Source organism: Podarcis cretensis, assembly GCF_951804945.1.
Source record: "Podarcis cretensis genome assembly, chromosome: 14".
Taxonomy (NCBI): domain Eukaryota; kingdom Metazoa; phylum Chordata; class Lepidosauria; order Squamata; family Lacertidae; genus Podarcis; species Podarcis cretensis.
This window is the reverse complement of record NC_137183.1, coordinates 23,492,641-23,507,606: the sequence shown is the minus strand read 5'-3', so window position 1 is coordinate 23,507,606 and position 14,966 is coordinate 23,492,641. Positions and strand designations below refer to the sequence as shown.

At 45.7% G+C, this 14,966-nt stretch overlaps 1 protein-coding gene across 4 annotated transcripts in view; it reads right to left on the bottom strand.

The window, feature by feature from the left end:
- Nucleotides 1–363: 363 nt before the first annotated feature.
- LOC307203478 (protein FAM169B-like) overlaps nt 364–14,966 on the bottom strand; it is a 55,277-nt gene continuing 40,674 nt past the window's right edge. The window contains exons 8-11 of one of the 4 annotated variants that reach the window (XR_013833221.1): nt 13,314–13,390; nt 11,092–11,318; nt 1,859–2,083; nt 364–400 (exon numbers count right to left, since the gene is read on the bottom strand). Coding sequence is in view for 3 of the 4 variants with exons in the window: in XM_079954354.1 (XP_079810480.1) it covers nt 11,106–11,318; nt 13,314–13,390 (290 nt within the window). In the remaining variant the exon portion in view is untranslated. Of the gene's footprint in view, nt 401–436; nt 2,084–4,359; nt 11,319–13,313; nt 13,391–14,966 lie in introns of those variants that run through there. The other 3 variants (XM_079954354.1, XM_079954355.1, XM_079954356.1) reach the window with 3 other exon arrangements.

Below are 14,966 nucleotides of genomic sequence, written 5' to 3'. Positions count from 1 at the left end.
ATGTTAGCCGCTTTGAGACTCCTTAGAGGGAGTGAAAGGCGGGATATCAAATCCAAACTCTTCTTCTTCTTCTTCTTCTTCTTCTTCTTCTTCTTCTTCTTCTTCTTCTTCTTCTTCTACATAGCCTGTGTTGTAACACTGAGTTGTGGCCCCTTCTCCAATCTGCCAGTCAAGTCGCATCTAGAGTGTCCCAAAGCAGTCAGCATGAATGTAAGACTTCCACTGGCTGCAGCATGCAATGAGATTTCCACATGGAGAGTGCGGTTCAAACCTCACAGGCTCAGAAGGTGCACCCAAGTCTCATGCATGAGAATAATGATGCTGTTATTAAGGTAGGCATTTATTTCCTCAGCCTTAAAACTCAGCGGCCATTTATAGCATTATTTGTCCCATCTGCACACTTGGGAGAAGAAGAAGAAGAAAACCAACTCGTTAGTTAATGGTATGATTTATTTATTATTTATTCAATGATATATGTAGAGCCTATAGCTTTAACAGCTCTAATGACAACTCTTCCAAAAACAGAAACAACATGAAAAGGATGCACATGAATAATTAAAATCTCGCCTCGTTCCCTGAAAAGAGAGCTAAAAGTCATGGGCTCCTCTCTCTTTTGCTTTCGTTCCCCTACCAAGAAGAAAGGATAAACTGCCACCAGCTAAATGCTAGCCTAGTGAGAACAGGCATATAAATCACCACCATCATCACCAGAGATGCAGCAACTTTTGCATAAATTTCAGAGAGCATTGCAGCAGAAAGGCGGGGAGGGGGAATGGATCACTCATAGTTTTGCAAAAGGGAGGCAAACTCAGAAGCAACCATGAATGGATTAGGATCCCAGGCTATTGGATTTCTCAGATCACATGCAACCAGCAGAAGCTGGTGCAACTGGGACTGGTAGGGTGGAAGGGAGGGAGACCAACAGTAGGTGGAGCCAGAGCCAATGACAGGCAGAGAGCCATGCACCGTATTTTTCACTCCATAAGACGCACTTTTTCCCTCCTAAAAAGTAAGGGGAAATGTGTGTGCGTCTTATGGAGCGAATGCAGGGGGGAGGCAGGCAGGAAAAGCCCCCAAGAGCCGAACACAAGCTCCGCGCGGCTTTTGCGGGCTTTTCCCCAGCAGGGAGAAGGGACTAACGTGGCCAGTCAGTCCCTTCTCCCTTGTCATAGAAAAGCCTGCAGGAGCCGCACGCTCCTTAAAGGGTGCACAGCTCCTGTGGGCTTTTGCGGGAGGTGGGGGTATTGCCATAGCAGCGCGCAGCCCCTCCGGCCGTAAGAGGCTGCTCGCTGTCTTGGCTTCTTTGCTCTTTAGGGCTGGGGGGGGGACCTGGGCTTCCCCCGGCAGCCCCAGAAGCTCTGGGATAAGCGGACAGATTTTTTTTCTTGATTTCCCCCTCTAAAAACTAGGTGGCGCCCTATGGAGCGAAAAATATGGTAATTCTAGTTGCGTCTCCATTCTCCTCCCTACTGAGTTGCACAAGGGGCAATACTGAGAATAAGGAGGAAGAAGCAGACAGGCAGCGCTGCCACCCTGGTTGCAAGAGGGTAGCTGGCTGAGGTTGGTGGGACACTGCCCCATTTGCCCCAAAAGACCAACTTCCACTGCAAATTCAAATGTCCAGGTGACACAAAGCCATCAAGGAACCGTGTGCACTTTGAAGGACTGGATTTAGAGAACAATTCAAAGCTATCTCTGACGATTTGGAAAAGAAGTAAAAACAAGGAATACTGTAATCAATGTAGCTGAAATCCAATAATACGTATTCCACGTGTTGTTTTTGTTTTTATCTTATGTTCATGGTGTTAACAGTTGAAAGCCAATAAAATACATATTTAGTGGGGGGAATGAGGAATACCTGATTTAAGTTTTAGCTTGCTTGCTTGAGGGTAAAGTGGGAGTTGCACTGATCCAAATCTTCACTGGATTCCTGGAGTATCCAAAGTCCTCAATAAGAATGTGTCTCCCATCCTTTACTTTTTAAATTTGGATTTCTTTCCTCCAGGTTTCCTTCTATTTTGACTGCTGCGTTGTATTTTGAAGGTGTTAATCCAACAGCCCGGGGCTACAAATGACAAATCTCCTTTAAAAATTAAAAGAAATCTTGGGTCATGCATGCGTTCATCATGCCTTGCTTCACAATGCTCAAGAGGAGAGAGGGAGAGAGAGAGAAGTAAATTCCAAAAGCAGACAGTGAAAGATGTTGTTCTTAAGGTGTTTTAGCAAATCCTGCCCATTTTTCTACAGGTTAGTGTTATTGATCACTGACACCGAAGGGTCTGACACATAATCAATAGGCCTTGTGACCCACACCATTTGTGCCATGGTCTGTAGGAGCTCTAGAAACAAGGATGGGGGGAAAGGGGGGGAATAGAGCTCCTCTTATAGCTTTCCATTTCCTCCGGGAAACTACTTCTACTCAAAAAATAGTTTTAAAGGCAGGTTTATGATGACATTCAGCCCAAGACAATGTGCCAGAAGTGGGCAGGGCCAGAAGCCAAAGTAGGTGGAGCAAAGAATGTAAATTTGCACAGTAAGCTTGTTTCTACACACTGACATGCCCTTCTCTGTCCTCCATCCGGGGAAGTATCAGAGTTCAAATATATATACATTTTGGCCAGGCAAAAGCACTCAAGGAGGGTGCAAAGCAAGTCCAGAGAGGGGTATGGGTTGGGCAGAGTCCCAAGGGCCAGATTCAGGTCCCAGGTCTGAGGTTCCCCCATCCCTGTCCTACATCTGCTGAAGTGAGCTTGAATCCACAAAAGCTTATGCCAGCATAAATTCGTTAGGCCTTAAGATGCCACACGAAACTCTTGGATTGTGTTTGCTGCAAGGATACATTCACACCATGCATTTCAATAACTATGATACCATTTTAAACAGTCACGGCTTCCCCCCAAAAGATTCTGGGAGCTGTAGTTTGTTAAGGGTGCTGGGAGCTGTTTGGAGACCCCTCATGGAGCGACAGTTTCCAGAGTGGTTTAACAATCAATCCAACTTCACGGGGACCTCTGGGAAGTGTAGTTATGTGAGGGGGGGGAAATGGGTCAGGCACCTTAACAAACCACAGCTCCCGGAATTTGTGAGGGGAAAATGGATCTCCTAACAATTCTCTGTCCGCTTAACAAACTACAGCTCCAGGTTTGCATGGGCCCTGTGCAAGGTGACCCCTGTCCCCCCCAAAAAATGAGTTTACCAGGAGATGGGGGAGCAGATGGGAATGGCTGGCAGTATTGAGTGTTGTGAAAAGAAGCACTGTGGGAAGCAGCTCTGGCCAGCCAACATCTCCATCACCCCGGGGTACCTCTCAGAGGCATTCTGGAAAAATGAAGATGGGGATTATTGTTGCAGTTGCTTTTCCCAAGCTGTTTTTTCACAGTACCTGGCTGAGAACTGCCATTCTTATTCTTATTTAGGGGCACAAGCAACTGGAGTCGGCCACAATGTACCCATGGCCATCACATCAGGGAGCAAAAGATCTTGGGCGACTGAAAACTGGCAAGATCTCTGTGACCTCGCTTCCGGAAACATTCTGTAATGCAGCTGTGGTAGTTCCCAGCACCCAAACAGCACCCATCTCCAGCACCTTGAATACAGAACTCTGCATCTTCTTGGTTGTGATGCTCCCGTCGGAACACCAGGCGCATTGTGGCAGTTGTGAAAAAGCAGCTTTGGGTGGAGACCACAATTTCTATTTATTACACCAAAGAAATTTTGAGCATGCAGCGTGTGAGTGAAAAAACACTCTGGGAAGCGAAGGGGAAAAGTTCATGGCCTCTGTTTAAGGTGAATTTTTGAGGGGGGCCAAATGGTGGATTGAATGTTCCAAGGGAAGAGCAACACTGCCACCTTGTGTTCAAACTAAGAATGGCTTCCTTCTTGTCCAACACGTTTAGGGGCATCCGAGATCAATGTTTCAGGACAAGGAATCTTTTTGAGATAATGAATGTGTGATCTTGGCTGATCCAAGGTCACATTAAATTAATGCAGTCTTCAAAGCTTTTTGCGGTGATACAATTAATGATTTGCCGCCATACCATTCAAAGAACTAATGACCAAAAAACCTTAAGGGCTTTGACCTACTTAGTTATGGTTTTCAAAAATAACCTCAAAGCAAAACTATCCTTTTTCCTCCCTGACCCAACCCCCTTGCTTTTTTTTGCCACCCCGGCTCAAGGTTCTTAGATAGGTTTGTCCACCTCTGGCTTCTTCTGTTTTAATCAATATTGGGATGTACATATTGAGTGTATTGCTCATTTGCTGATTAGCAGGCCCTGGTAAGACAGGGCAAGCCCAACCTATACTTCAGTATAGAGAAAATAACATCATTAATTAGGATGAGTCCCACTACACTGAACCACAGACATACTTGCATTCCTTTTATTTATTTTTTCGGATTCACAAAAGGTTATGGGAGTGTAAAACTTACTAATCCACTACCCCAATTCCCCCATATCCGAGGCGTTTATCCTTCCCTTCGCCTACAAGGTATTTAAAGGTCGCCTGGATCTTTGCTAACAATCAGGAAGGCTTAAAAGACTAATAAAGTCCAAGACTTGCTTCTGTCTACCATTATCTAATTCTTTCAGCACAAGTGACCCATCCATTGATCCTAAATTACATTCCTTAATTGGGGAGAGTGGGGCCGGGGGGAGGGAGAGGAGGAGAAAGTTGATGCTACACATTGGTTACAACAGCTTTTCAAAGCCCGCTGACTACAGACAATCACTCCTGTTTTTTTAAAAGTTGAGATCAGATATTTGGTGGCTCTAGCTTGGAGGCCTGCTGTCTACCTACGATCAAGGCCACACAGACTTGGGGAAACTGAGCAGTTGAGGAACCACCCAAACCACTCAAATATAAACAGGTGTGCTGTGAGAAAAATGCACTACATGACAAATCACAAAGAGCTGCGGCAACTATGTGCCTTGATGCAACAATGCTTTGAGGGCGGGAGGGTGAACGCTGCAAATTGTAAGGATGTGCCTTGACAGGAGGGAAGTGGGAAGAGGAAAGGGATCATGCTCATGGCGCATGAGATGCTTTGGATGCTACATCAGAAGCAAGAAACCCAAAACATGAGTTGATTGTGCTCTGCTGGCTCCCCCGAGATCTGGGAAGGGGGGTTCAGATATGGCACACTCATGCATGCACTCACTTATCTTGGGAGAGACAAAATATGTGCAACTGTGAAGCTTCCTACAGTGCATCTTGGATGTTGCATGTATGCCGGAACAGTGCCTCTACCGAGGCAGGAAATTTGAAACGTGAGTCCTTTGCACTGTGCCGGCTCCCAGAATCTTGGGGTGGTAGTGGTGCAGAAATACAGTAAGCACCTTCAGAAGAGGTTGAAAATGCAACTGTGAATTTTCTCATGGTGCCATCTTGGATGTTCTGTGCACGCGTGAACAGTGGTGCTACTGAGGTGGCAGGCCCATTGCTACCACCCCTTCCCTCCACGGCCAGTGCCTAACTTCACCTCTCTTCAGAGGCAGGCCTGCCATGGCACGTTTGCAACTCTGTACCGGAGCAAAACCACAGCTCCACTGGTAGAGCGCGTGCCTCACCAGCTTGAGTTCCCAGGCTCAATCCCTGGCATTTCAGGTAGGACTTGGCCAAACTCTGGAGAGTGGCAGTTCATCACTGCAGACAATACCAAGCTAGATGGAACAGTAGTCTGACTCAGTGTAAGGCTGAGCATCTGAATCATCTCTATGACCCCAGAGGGAAAATAATAACAGTGCAATTTTATACTGGCCATGTATCAGGCAGAACACATTGCTTCTTTGCTTTTGCTTTTTTGTTTTGCTGAGAGCTTGCAAACTTCACAGCCTAACCTTCTTGCCCTTCCACATAAGGCCTCTTGGCCAATCTTCAAAATGTTGCATTTGACTGTCCAGGAAAATCTTGCCTTCCTGAGCAGGTGCTGCTAATGCCTTTGATGTTTGAACCATGAAGGGCAGGCCACGCTAAATACCATCTTAAAGACCCTTCTGATGTCTACAGGGAGAGGGATTCCTTCCTGACCTTTTCTCTTGGAGCCGCCTGGGCGTATTTTGTTCTGCATTTCCCGATAGCCCCTCCTCACCATTTCGTGGGCACCCAGGAGGTCGCGGTAACAGAGGTATCTTGTGCCAAAGGGCTCTGGAGCCCTCTGAGCAAAGCATTCAAATAAAGATATTTGTGCTCGTGACATAGGTCAGGCCAGGACAATACGCAGCTCTCAGTTCCACTGATTTCCCCCCGCCGCCAGTGACCTCAGCAAAGCTAGAAGAAAAGAGGCATTTCAAGCAGCCTTGCAGCAGATGGGCTAGGAAGGCAGTAAGAGAAAATAAAGAGCTTGGATAGAAGGAGGAGACTGAAGCAGCCCCAGAATTTGGAGACACTTTGAGATTCCAGAGAATCCTCTCTCTCCTCATATTGTGAAAATCTGGGCAGGGGGGTGGACAGTTGCTTCAGATTCAATCTCGGTTAAGCAATTCAACCGAAAAGTTTCAAAAGCAAAAGGATACAGCATGAAGAATTTCTAAACGGTAAATTAGCCAGTCTAAATAATCCTGTTAGGCGGCTTTATATTTCGGGGGATATGCAGTTCCCCCATCTCTTTGGAGAGGTAGCTTAAAGCTTGGGAGGGGATTATTGTCTCCATACAGGGAGGTTTATGGGCATGTCATGCATCTGTATTTTCCAAAGGCAGTGTGGAACTAATGCTGTTAACAGCAGGTCAGTCTGCCCAAACAGAGGGCAGGAATACCGGCCAGCTTCTGGTTTCTCGCAGGTCAGAAACCTTTAACACTGGCTGCTCCGACAAGATGGAGCCATTGATCTACCAAATGCACAGGTGTATGTTTTACTGCAGTCGAGCATGGGGTAATTATATAAATATATATAACACAGAGCTACACATATCAAGGAAACATTTTCCCCACAGCTATTTTGCTATGCTGCTATCTTAATGTCACAATCAAGGAAATAACATTTTGTGCCATGATTACTGACGATAAAAACTCATTTCATGGGGGGTAAGGCTATCATTGGTTACCAACCACAATGGCTGCGTTCTACCACCACTGTCAGCCGCAGTACGCCTCTGAATACGAATTTCTGTGAGTTGCAAGTGGGGAAGTGTGCTGTTGCACTCATGCCCTGCTTGAAGGCTTCATACAAACATCTGGTTGGCCACTGCGGATGAGATGGGGCTGTGGGATCTTCTCAATCCATGTTTACATATTCAGTAACCACGCAGCTTGGAGAGCTGGCATTTAAGCAAAGCTAGTGTCAGTAGGCAAGAAGTTGTTTGGCTTAAATGCCCTGGCACAGCCCACTGCTGATGGACCCTCCTGTGAAATACTGCCTTTTCTTGTGGGATAATTCTTCAGGCATCAGTCTTCTCCGCACTTAATCAAGAGGAACTCCTGATTTCTTTTTAACGAAGCCAGGAATCCCAGCTCATGCCAAGAACCTGCCCCATCTCTTAATTGCCTAAGGGGTCAGAAACATGGCACTCACAGGCATCAGTGTGCTTGCCAGTACTTCCTATGGCATCTATGGAAGATATTGGTCAATATCCCTCCAAATGGCCACTATGCACAAGAGACTGTTTGCTCAGACTGCTCAGTTCCTGTTTGCATGGGCTCAACCTCTCCAGTGTTGGGTGCTCCTCCTTGAACGTTTCATTGGATGCCAGGATTGGATGCCCACCTTTCCAGGGCTTCTGAACAGAGGAGTGGTGCAAAGGGCTTGTCTGTGTGAGCAAGGGAGGCGGTGGTGGCTTATGTAGGCACCAAAGCAACAATATCATACGTGTGAACCATATATCTAAGGGGAGGGCATTCCAAAGCCTGAGTGCAACTGCAGAGAACGCCCTATCTAGCATTCTTGCATAACATACCATTCCTGCTGGAATGATGAGAAGGGCTTCCCCGACCACTCCTAACACTCAGATGGGTCAAGAGGTATTCCTTGAAGTAAATGGGCCCCATTTAAATAAAAGTTAGTTCCTGAATTGGGCTCAGCGGAGTACAAGAAACCAGTGCAGGTCCTGTAGAATTGGGAGTGATCCTGGTAACGTGACATTCCAGATCCAGATCACCACATTCCGCACAAGCTGTAGATGTCTTCAAGGGCAGCCCCACATACAGCACATTGCAACAATCCAAATGGGGGGTTACTAGATTATGAGTCAATGTGGCTATTTTGGTCCAAGAACAACCATAACTGGCGAACTAGGTGGAAGTAGAAACAAGTATTTCATACTACTGAAGCAGGAGATTCTAGCAACGTATCTGGATCCAACAGTACCCCCAGCTATGAATGCGCTCATTTAGTGGGAGTGGCCCACACCCAGGGTTAGCCTAACCAATTCCCAGACATGAGCCCTTCAGCCACAGTGTCTCCCTCTTCCCTAGATTCAGTCTATTGGCGCATATCCAGCAATTTCTTCTTTCTTCCCATTGTTGAAAATGATCCTCATACAAAAACATACCTGGAACACACCTTATGTTTCCATGTTAGGAATATCCCAGTAATGTGTGATCAGAAACATCAGGAAAGGCAATTTGTCCTTGTTTAGCAAGAGATTCCCATTCTGAGAGTTGTTAGGAAAGTGTCGGTGTGGAGGGGGGGGAGGCATCTCATGTTATCCCCCACCCCGCCAAAAAATCCAAATTGACCTGTGTTGTTGGTTGCACTATATTAGATTGGTGCTCCCCACCACAGCTCCTGGACCCTAAAATGACAGCTCAAACAAGAGCTGAAGATGCCCGCAGTTGAGGGGAGCACTATTTCCAAACCAGGAAATGCAGAACTCTGTGACATCTCCATTGCTAATATATATATGTCCCCATTTGCAGCTCCTGTCCCAGAAAGCAGGTTCCAAAGCAGCGGTGGGGGAAGCTATGGCTTGGTTGCCAAATATCTCCTGCCCCCGCGCATCTCTAGCTGACCTTTGGGGCTAATACTCCTCAGTGGTCCTACATCATGTCCTCCTCAAGTGCTTTCACATGGCTGGAATGTGTTCTTGAACTGTGATAATGCCTCTTTCTTGTCTGGATGGTGGTGGTGGGGAGAGAATGCATCTGTTTTTTGCACGGCTAGAATGCAGTCAACTATATGCAGAAAGAGTGACATCTATTAATACTCCACAAGCAGACTTGATATAAATAATCAAAGGGGTATTTCGAAGCTGGTTGCCTGCTGTTGAGAGACCTCAGAAATCGGTGTCAATAGCTCTCATGGCAACCTCCTTGATTTCCGTATAATATCATTTGTGCAGATTTTGTATGCAGAACGTATCTGTGATTTCACCTTAAGTTCCCAAAGTAAAACACTTTGGCAGCTGGAACCTTAAACTGAATCTGATTAGCAAATATCAGAGACAAGCTTTCTTTGCCTTCTTGCTTGCATCCCTGCTAAAAAGTTAAGAAAATTACAACAGTGCACGGTTGAACCTTTGGCTCAGAGCTCTCCAGGGCAGTGCTGTACTCATGATTAAGCTGTGTAGTGGCACCATCTTGTGGTGACAGAAAGACATAACATTAGCACGTAACACAGTTTTATCTTTTCTTTTAGCCTGCCTCAGATAAATTATGAGTCGTGCTCTGTATTATTGTTTCTTATTGTGTTTCTGTATATACGGGTGTTTCACACAGACAACTGGGATGTACAGTGGCTTCCTGCTGTGTATGCAACAATCACAGTTGTAAGCAGCAAGATGGATAGATAGCTAGATAGCTAGCTAGATAGATAGACAGATGATAGACAGATATAATGCACAGTCATACAGTGTGTTTGGCAATGAGGCACTTACATGAGGCTGGCAGCAAACCACATAAAGGCTCCAGGGCAGAGGTTGTGGCAATGGAAAAAAAGACAGCAGCAGCTGACATCAAACTCAAAGGACAACTGCGTATTTTGGGTATATGGGATTCAAAAGCACGTCAAAGTGCAAGTAGATAAATAGGTACCGCTCCAGCGGGAAGGTAAACGGTGTTTCTGTGTGCTGCTCTGGTTCGCCAGAAGCGGCTTAGTCATGCTGGCCACATGACCCAGAAGCTGTCTGCGGACAAACGCCGGATCCCTCAGTCTATAGAGCGAGATGAGCGCGCAACCTCAGAGTCGTCCAGAACTGGACCTAACGGTCAAGGGTACCTTTACCTTTTTAGTACCTCTGGTGGGGGATATGTCATGTTGTTTTTGGGGTAGTTCGGCTCCTAGAAACTGTCAGCATGCAACAGTGGTTACATCCTGGGAAACAGCTTCAATTAGCCAGCTAAAACAAGTGAAAGGAGCTGGTGGGTCTCAAATCCTCGGTGAGTTAGGGACTTCCCCTGTATGTGAAGACAGGCTCCAGCGGATTGAGCGGATGAGACCAATAGTGGGTCCACGCATGTGCTGTAGAAGAAACTGAGGGGGCTCATCAACCTGGGAAGACAGTCCATCTAGAAAACTCTAATCCAAAACCTCCACTGCCTTGTGGCTATACTCATTCATGAGAAAGGCTTCAGGAGTAAACCTTGAGGGAAAATCTGTACCCACTGCTTTGTGAGACATCTTCAGCTAAGGAGTAAACCCTACACAAATCGGGAGTCCCTAGGACGGTTGGATGGTGTCATGTATGCCTCCTTCTGGCAACTCCTGCAGCCCAGCTGGTGCCAAATGTATTGCTCTGCTTTCCTTTGGACCACATCAGTGAGAACAAGAGAGAAGTCTTGTCGTCTGGGCAGCCCAGGACCTCCATGCACGCTGCTTAGGCTTGTGCCCTGGAGAGGTCACTTTGGTGCAGCTAGCACAGCAAAAACGTGGGAGGCAGCAGTTACGAGTTGCTGGTCTCTGCAGCCACAACACTGGGGGTGGATGCTGAAGATGTGCAGGTAGAGTCATTGGTGCCAAGGGACTTCCCCTCTGGTACAACAACCCTGCACAGTACGCTACTTTTACAATCCTCACACTGCAGATGCATAACTTAGAGAAGGGTAGGGCCGCCTAAACAAGTCCTTGGCTATGGGAAGATATGAACCAGGGGCCTTCAGACTCACTGTTTAGTCTTCTACTCTGCCTCATTCATTCACACCTTCTCCTTGTATTGCTTACACTATGTGCATACTTTAGGATGTTGCTCTGAACTGCTTAGAGATTCTGTCTTCAGAAGGTTCTCCTTGGCTTGCTCTTTTCTTTGAGTCTTTCCACTGCTGTTTATGAGCTTGATGTTCTTCAGCATATTCTTCACTGTAAGGCTCGGGGTTGAATACCTCTTCTGGGTCATCTTTAAATTCCTCTGCCTCATATGGCAAAGCCTTGTTAGGACTGTGAGAAACTTTCTAAAATAAGACAGACATAAATCCCTACATTACAGATGAAATGTACTCCTCCACATGAAAAATTTCCTTCCATTTGTGGTCAGTTTACACACACTTTGAACAACAGCTAGCTGATATATAACAGAGGCCAAGTTTTTGCCGCTATGTGTCTGAACTCTGAAGCCTGAATATACATACTCAAACGGATATCAGCCATCTCAAGCATTAGGATCAGCAGCAAAGACCTTATTGCTGGTGCCACCATCTGGCTGCTGTATGGCTGGCACTGACCCATCGCAGGGCCTTCTCAATGGTGGCTTCCAGCCTGTAGAATGCCCCCATGCCCTCCTGGATGAGGTGCATCTGTCTGCCTCATCACTGATTTTCAGGAGAAATTTAAAATTTCTATACCCATACTCTATACCCAAGTTTTTGATGGCTGAAAGATATTGAGCATGGCAATCATGATCAATAATTGTGAGGGTATATGAATGCTTTTAAATATTTTTAAATGCTCTAAAAAAATTAATTTAGATAGAGACAAACTTGAGAAAGATGGACAAAAAAAAGAGATGCTAACCATTTGTAATGGTTCTAGGGGTTGCTCGTGAGTAAGCAGGTGCCTATCTCCCCGGCTGGGTGCAAACACCTGGCTGGGCTGCCAAAGTGAACCTCTTCTGTCCAGACAGCCACTCAGCCGTGGCTGACTCAATTGCTGGCAGAATCCATGAGTGGGCGTTTCTTAAACTTCTTCCAGCAAAGAAGTTCTTTGACGCCTAGTCTCCGCCTACCCTCTCTGCGCGAAAGCCTTCTGCGCAGGGAGGGCGTGGGCAACGGAGGACCCCTACTCTCCCCGAGAGTCCCAGGCAAGGAGTCATGGAACCGCCTCGCCACTTCCCCCACCTGCCTCCCTTCTCCACTGGTGCTACGCTGATTCTCTTCCCCAGAAGATGGGCTGCTCCTCCCGATCCCTGGACGCTCTCTGGAATCCCTCTGGCTTTTGCGCTCCCCCTCCAGTACTGATGGCAGTTCCCTGACACCATTGAATAAAAGTAATACATAAATCAATAACATAAAATACAAAGCAGAGGAAAAACCTGTACAGCCCCATATCATAAGCATTTCCAAATAAGATCATATTTTAAAGGGATCTGCTGCCTCACTGTCGCTGATGACAAATAAGAGGGAGGTGGACTTCAATGTTTTTAACTATCTTTAAGCCTTTAATTTGTTTTAATTTGATTTTAAATCATACTGTTTCAACATTGTGGTGTTGCTGCTCTGGGCTCCTTTGGGAAGAAGGGTGGAATATGAATTTAATAAATAAAAAATAGTCTGAAATAGCTCAGTTTTCCTGGCCACAGGCCACAAGGTTTTTGAGTCAAAATACAGAGACCCCAAGACTCAGATAACAAGGCTATCAACCTGTAGCAAGGCTTCCTTAGTCTGATACATGTGGACTGGCTACCATGATATAGCCTTTAGGTGTTATCACACACAGACACAGGCATAATAATAATAATAATAATAATAATAATAATGTGGGGGCTAGTGGGAAAGAAACAACACACTTTGTACTAATTACTCATATACGCTCTTAGTGAGTAAAATGGTAAAAGAGATGCAAACATGTTTGTAAAAACACAGAAGGTTTGGAAAAAATGAACACACAGACACACTCAAAACAACTCATCACGCCATCCCCTTCTTGACTGGTTGACTTTAACACTAATACAGTTAACTCTTAAGTTACAAATTGAATGATCCCTGCTGTTGCACTTCCAACTCAGAGAACCATGAATAATATTGGCCAATTGTTCATGTGTTTCAATTAAAGAAAAGACAAATTTCTTTATATGACTAATTACAATAGTCATATAAATCAGTGGCCTAGCACTAAAACCCCAGCCTTGACTGTGGGCGACAAGTTCCCCTATTCAGACCTCCTGCTAAAATAATCAGGATTTCAGCAGTTATGAAAAACCAGATTATAAAGTAACTAATTCATCAGCGCACCTGATTCATCCGCCCTTCATCTGATTGCCCAGGTTCATCATTTTGAAGCTTCTTCATGTAGCAGCTCACATCCGACTCTAGAGTGGCACAATCCATTTCCCAGGGCAAAATCATAATAGAAGGAGGTTAGTAGCTCTTCCATGGCAACAGGTATTGCATTTTATTTTATAAAAAGACACACATGCAGTTGCAACCACAACCCATATCCAGCTGTGATGACCTGGCCATCTTGTTGCATGGTGGACTCACAGAAAGTAAAAGTAGCCTTCTTCAACTTGGCTGAGCCGTCTGGGCCTGATAGGAGTTGTAGTCCAAAACATTTGGAGTCAACCAGGTTGGGGAAGGCTGAGTTCGAGACTATCTGTTGCTTAACTTGCAAGCAATTTGCTTGAGCTTCTAAGCAACATATTGACAAATACACACTGTTCATGGTATTAGTTTTGACCTTTAAACCTAAATGTGTTAGGGTCAGGTTACTAAGATAAACCTGCCTGATCTTTAAAATCTGCTTCAGATATCTTTCTCTCTGCTCCTTCACTTTCATAGGCTTACATGAACGTTTGGGGGAGGGATTCTGAAAGCAGAAAGAATTTTAAAACTGAATTAATTAATTAATTAATTTAATTAACTAGACATTATTGTATATGTGATGGTTCACAACCTAGGCAAACCCATTTGTATGCATAATTAAGGCTGAAATCCTAAGCACTCTTACCTGGGAACAAGCCTCACTGCATACAGTGGGACTTCATTTTGAATAAACATATCAAGGATTGATTGCACAGTAAAAACTCTCCGCATTCTGTCTAAGGTGCAATTTTACAAGTTCGCCACTAGATGCAGCTAGTGCTGCAACACGTAAAACTAGGTTTTAGTTTGTGAGTTGGAGGTGAGGGCTTTTCGGGAACATATTAGAATTCCTACAACATTACATAAAGAATATCACTTCATGCAATGCCATCAAGGCATGGATTTCTGTTCACAGTAGTAGAAGCTTTCCTCTCATCAGAGTTTAAACTCAGCTGTATCTAAGATTTTGCAGCCACTTAAGAGGTATTAAGGGACACGGATGGCGCTGTGGGTTAAACCACAGAGCCTAGGACTTGCCAATCAGAAGGTCGGCGGTTCAAATCCCCGCGACAGGGTGAGCTCCCGTTGCTCGGTCCCTGCTCCTGCCAACCTAGCAGTTCGAAAGCATGTAAAAGTGCAAGTAGATAAATAGGTACCACTCCGGCAGGAAGGTAAAAGGCGTTTCCGTGCGCTGCTCTGGTTCGCCAGAAGTGGCTTAGTCATGCTGGCCACATGACCCGGAAGCTGTATGCCAGCTCCCTCGGCCAATAAAGCGAGATGAGCGCCGCAACCCCAGAGTCGGCCACGACTGGACCTCACGGTCAGGGGTCCCTTTACCCTTTACCTTTAAGAGGTATTAAGTGAAACAGAAATATATACATCCCTAAATAAACCAACAACATATTACACACAAGGTATCTCATGCTTGCCTTTGGGACACTGAGCTGTTGTTGTTGGCATCTGTTTGTCTCGAGAGATAATGGAGTGTGCCTCTGGGGGTGAAGGCAAACTGCTATGTAAGCAGCATCGACGTGGCTTCCCTGGGGCACAAGCATGGAGGTTCTAGGCTGCCCAGATTATAAG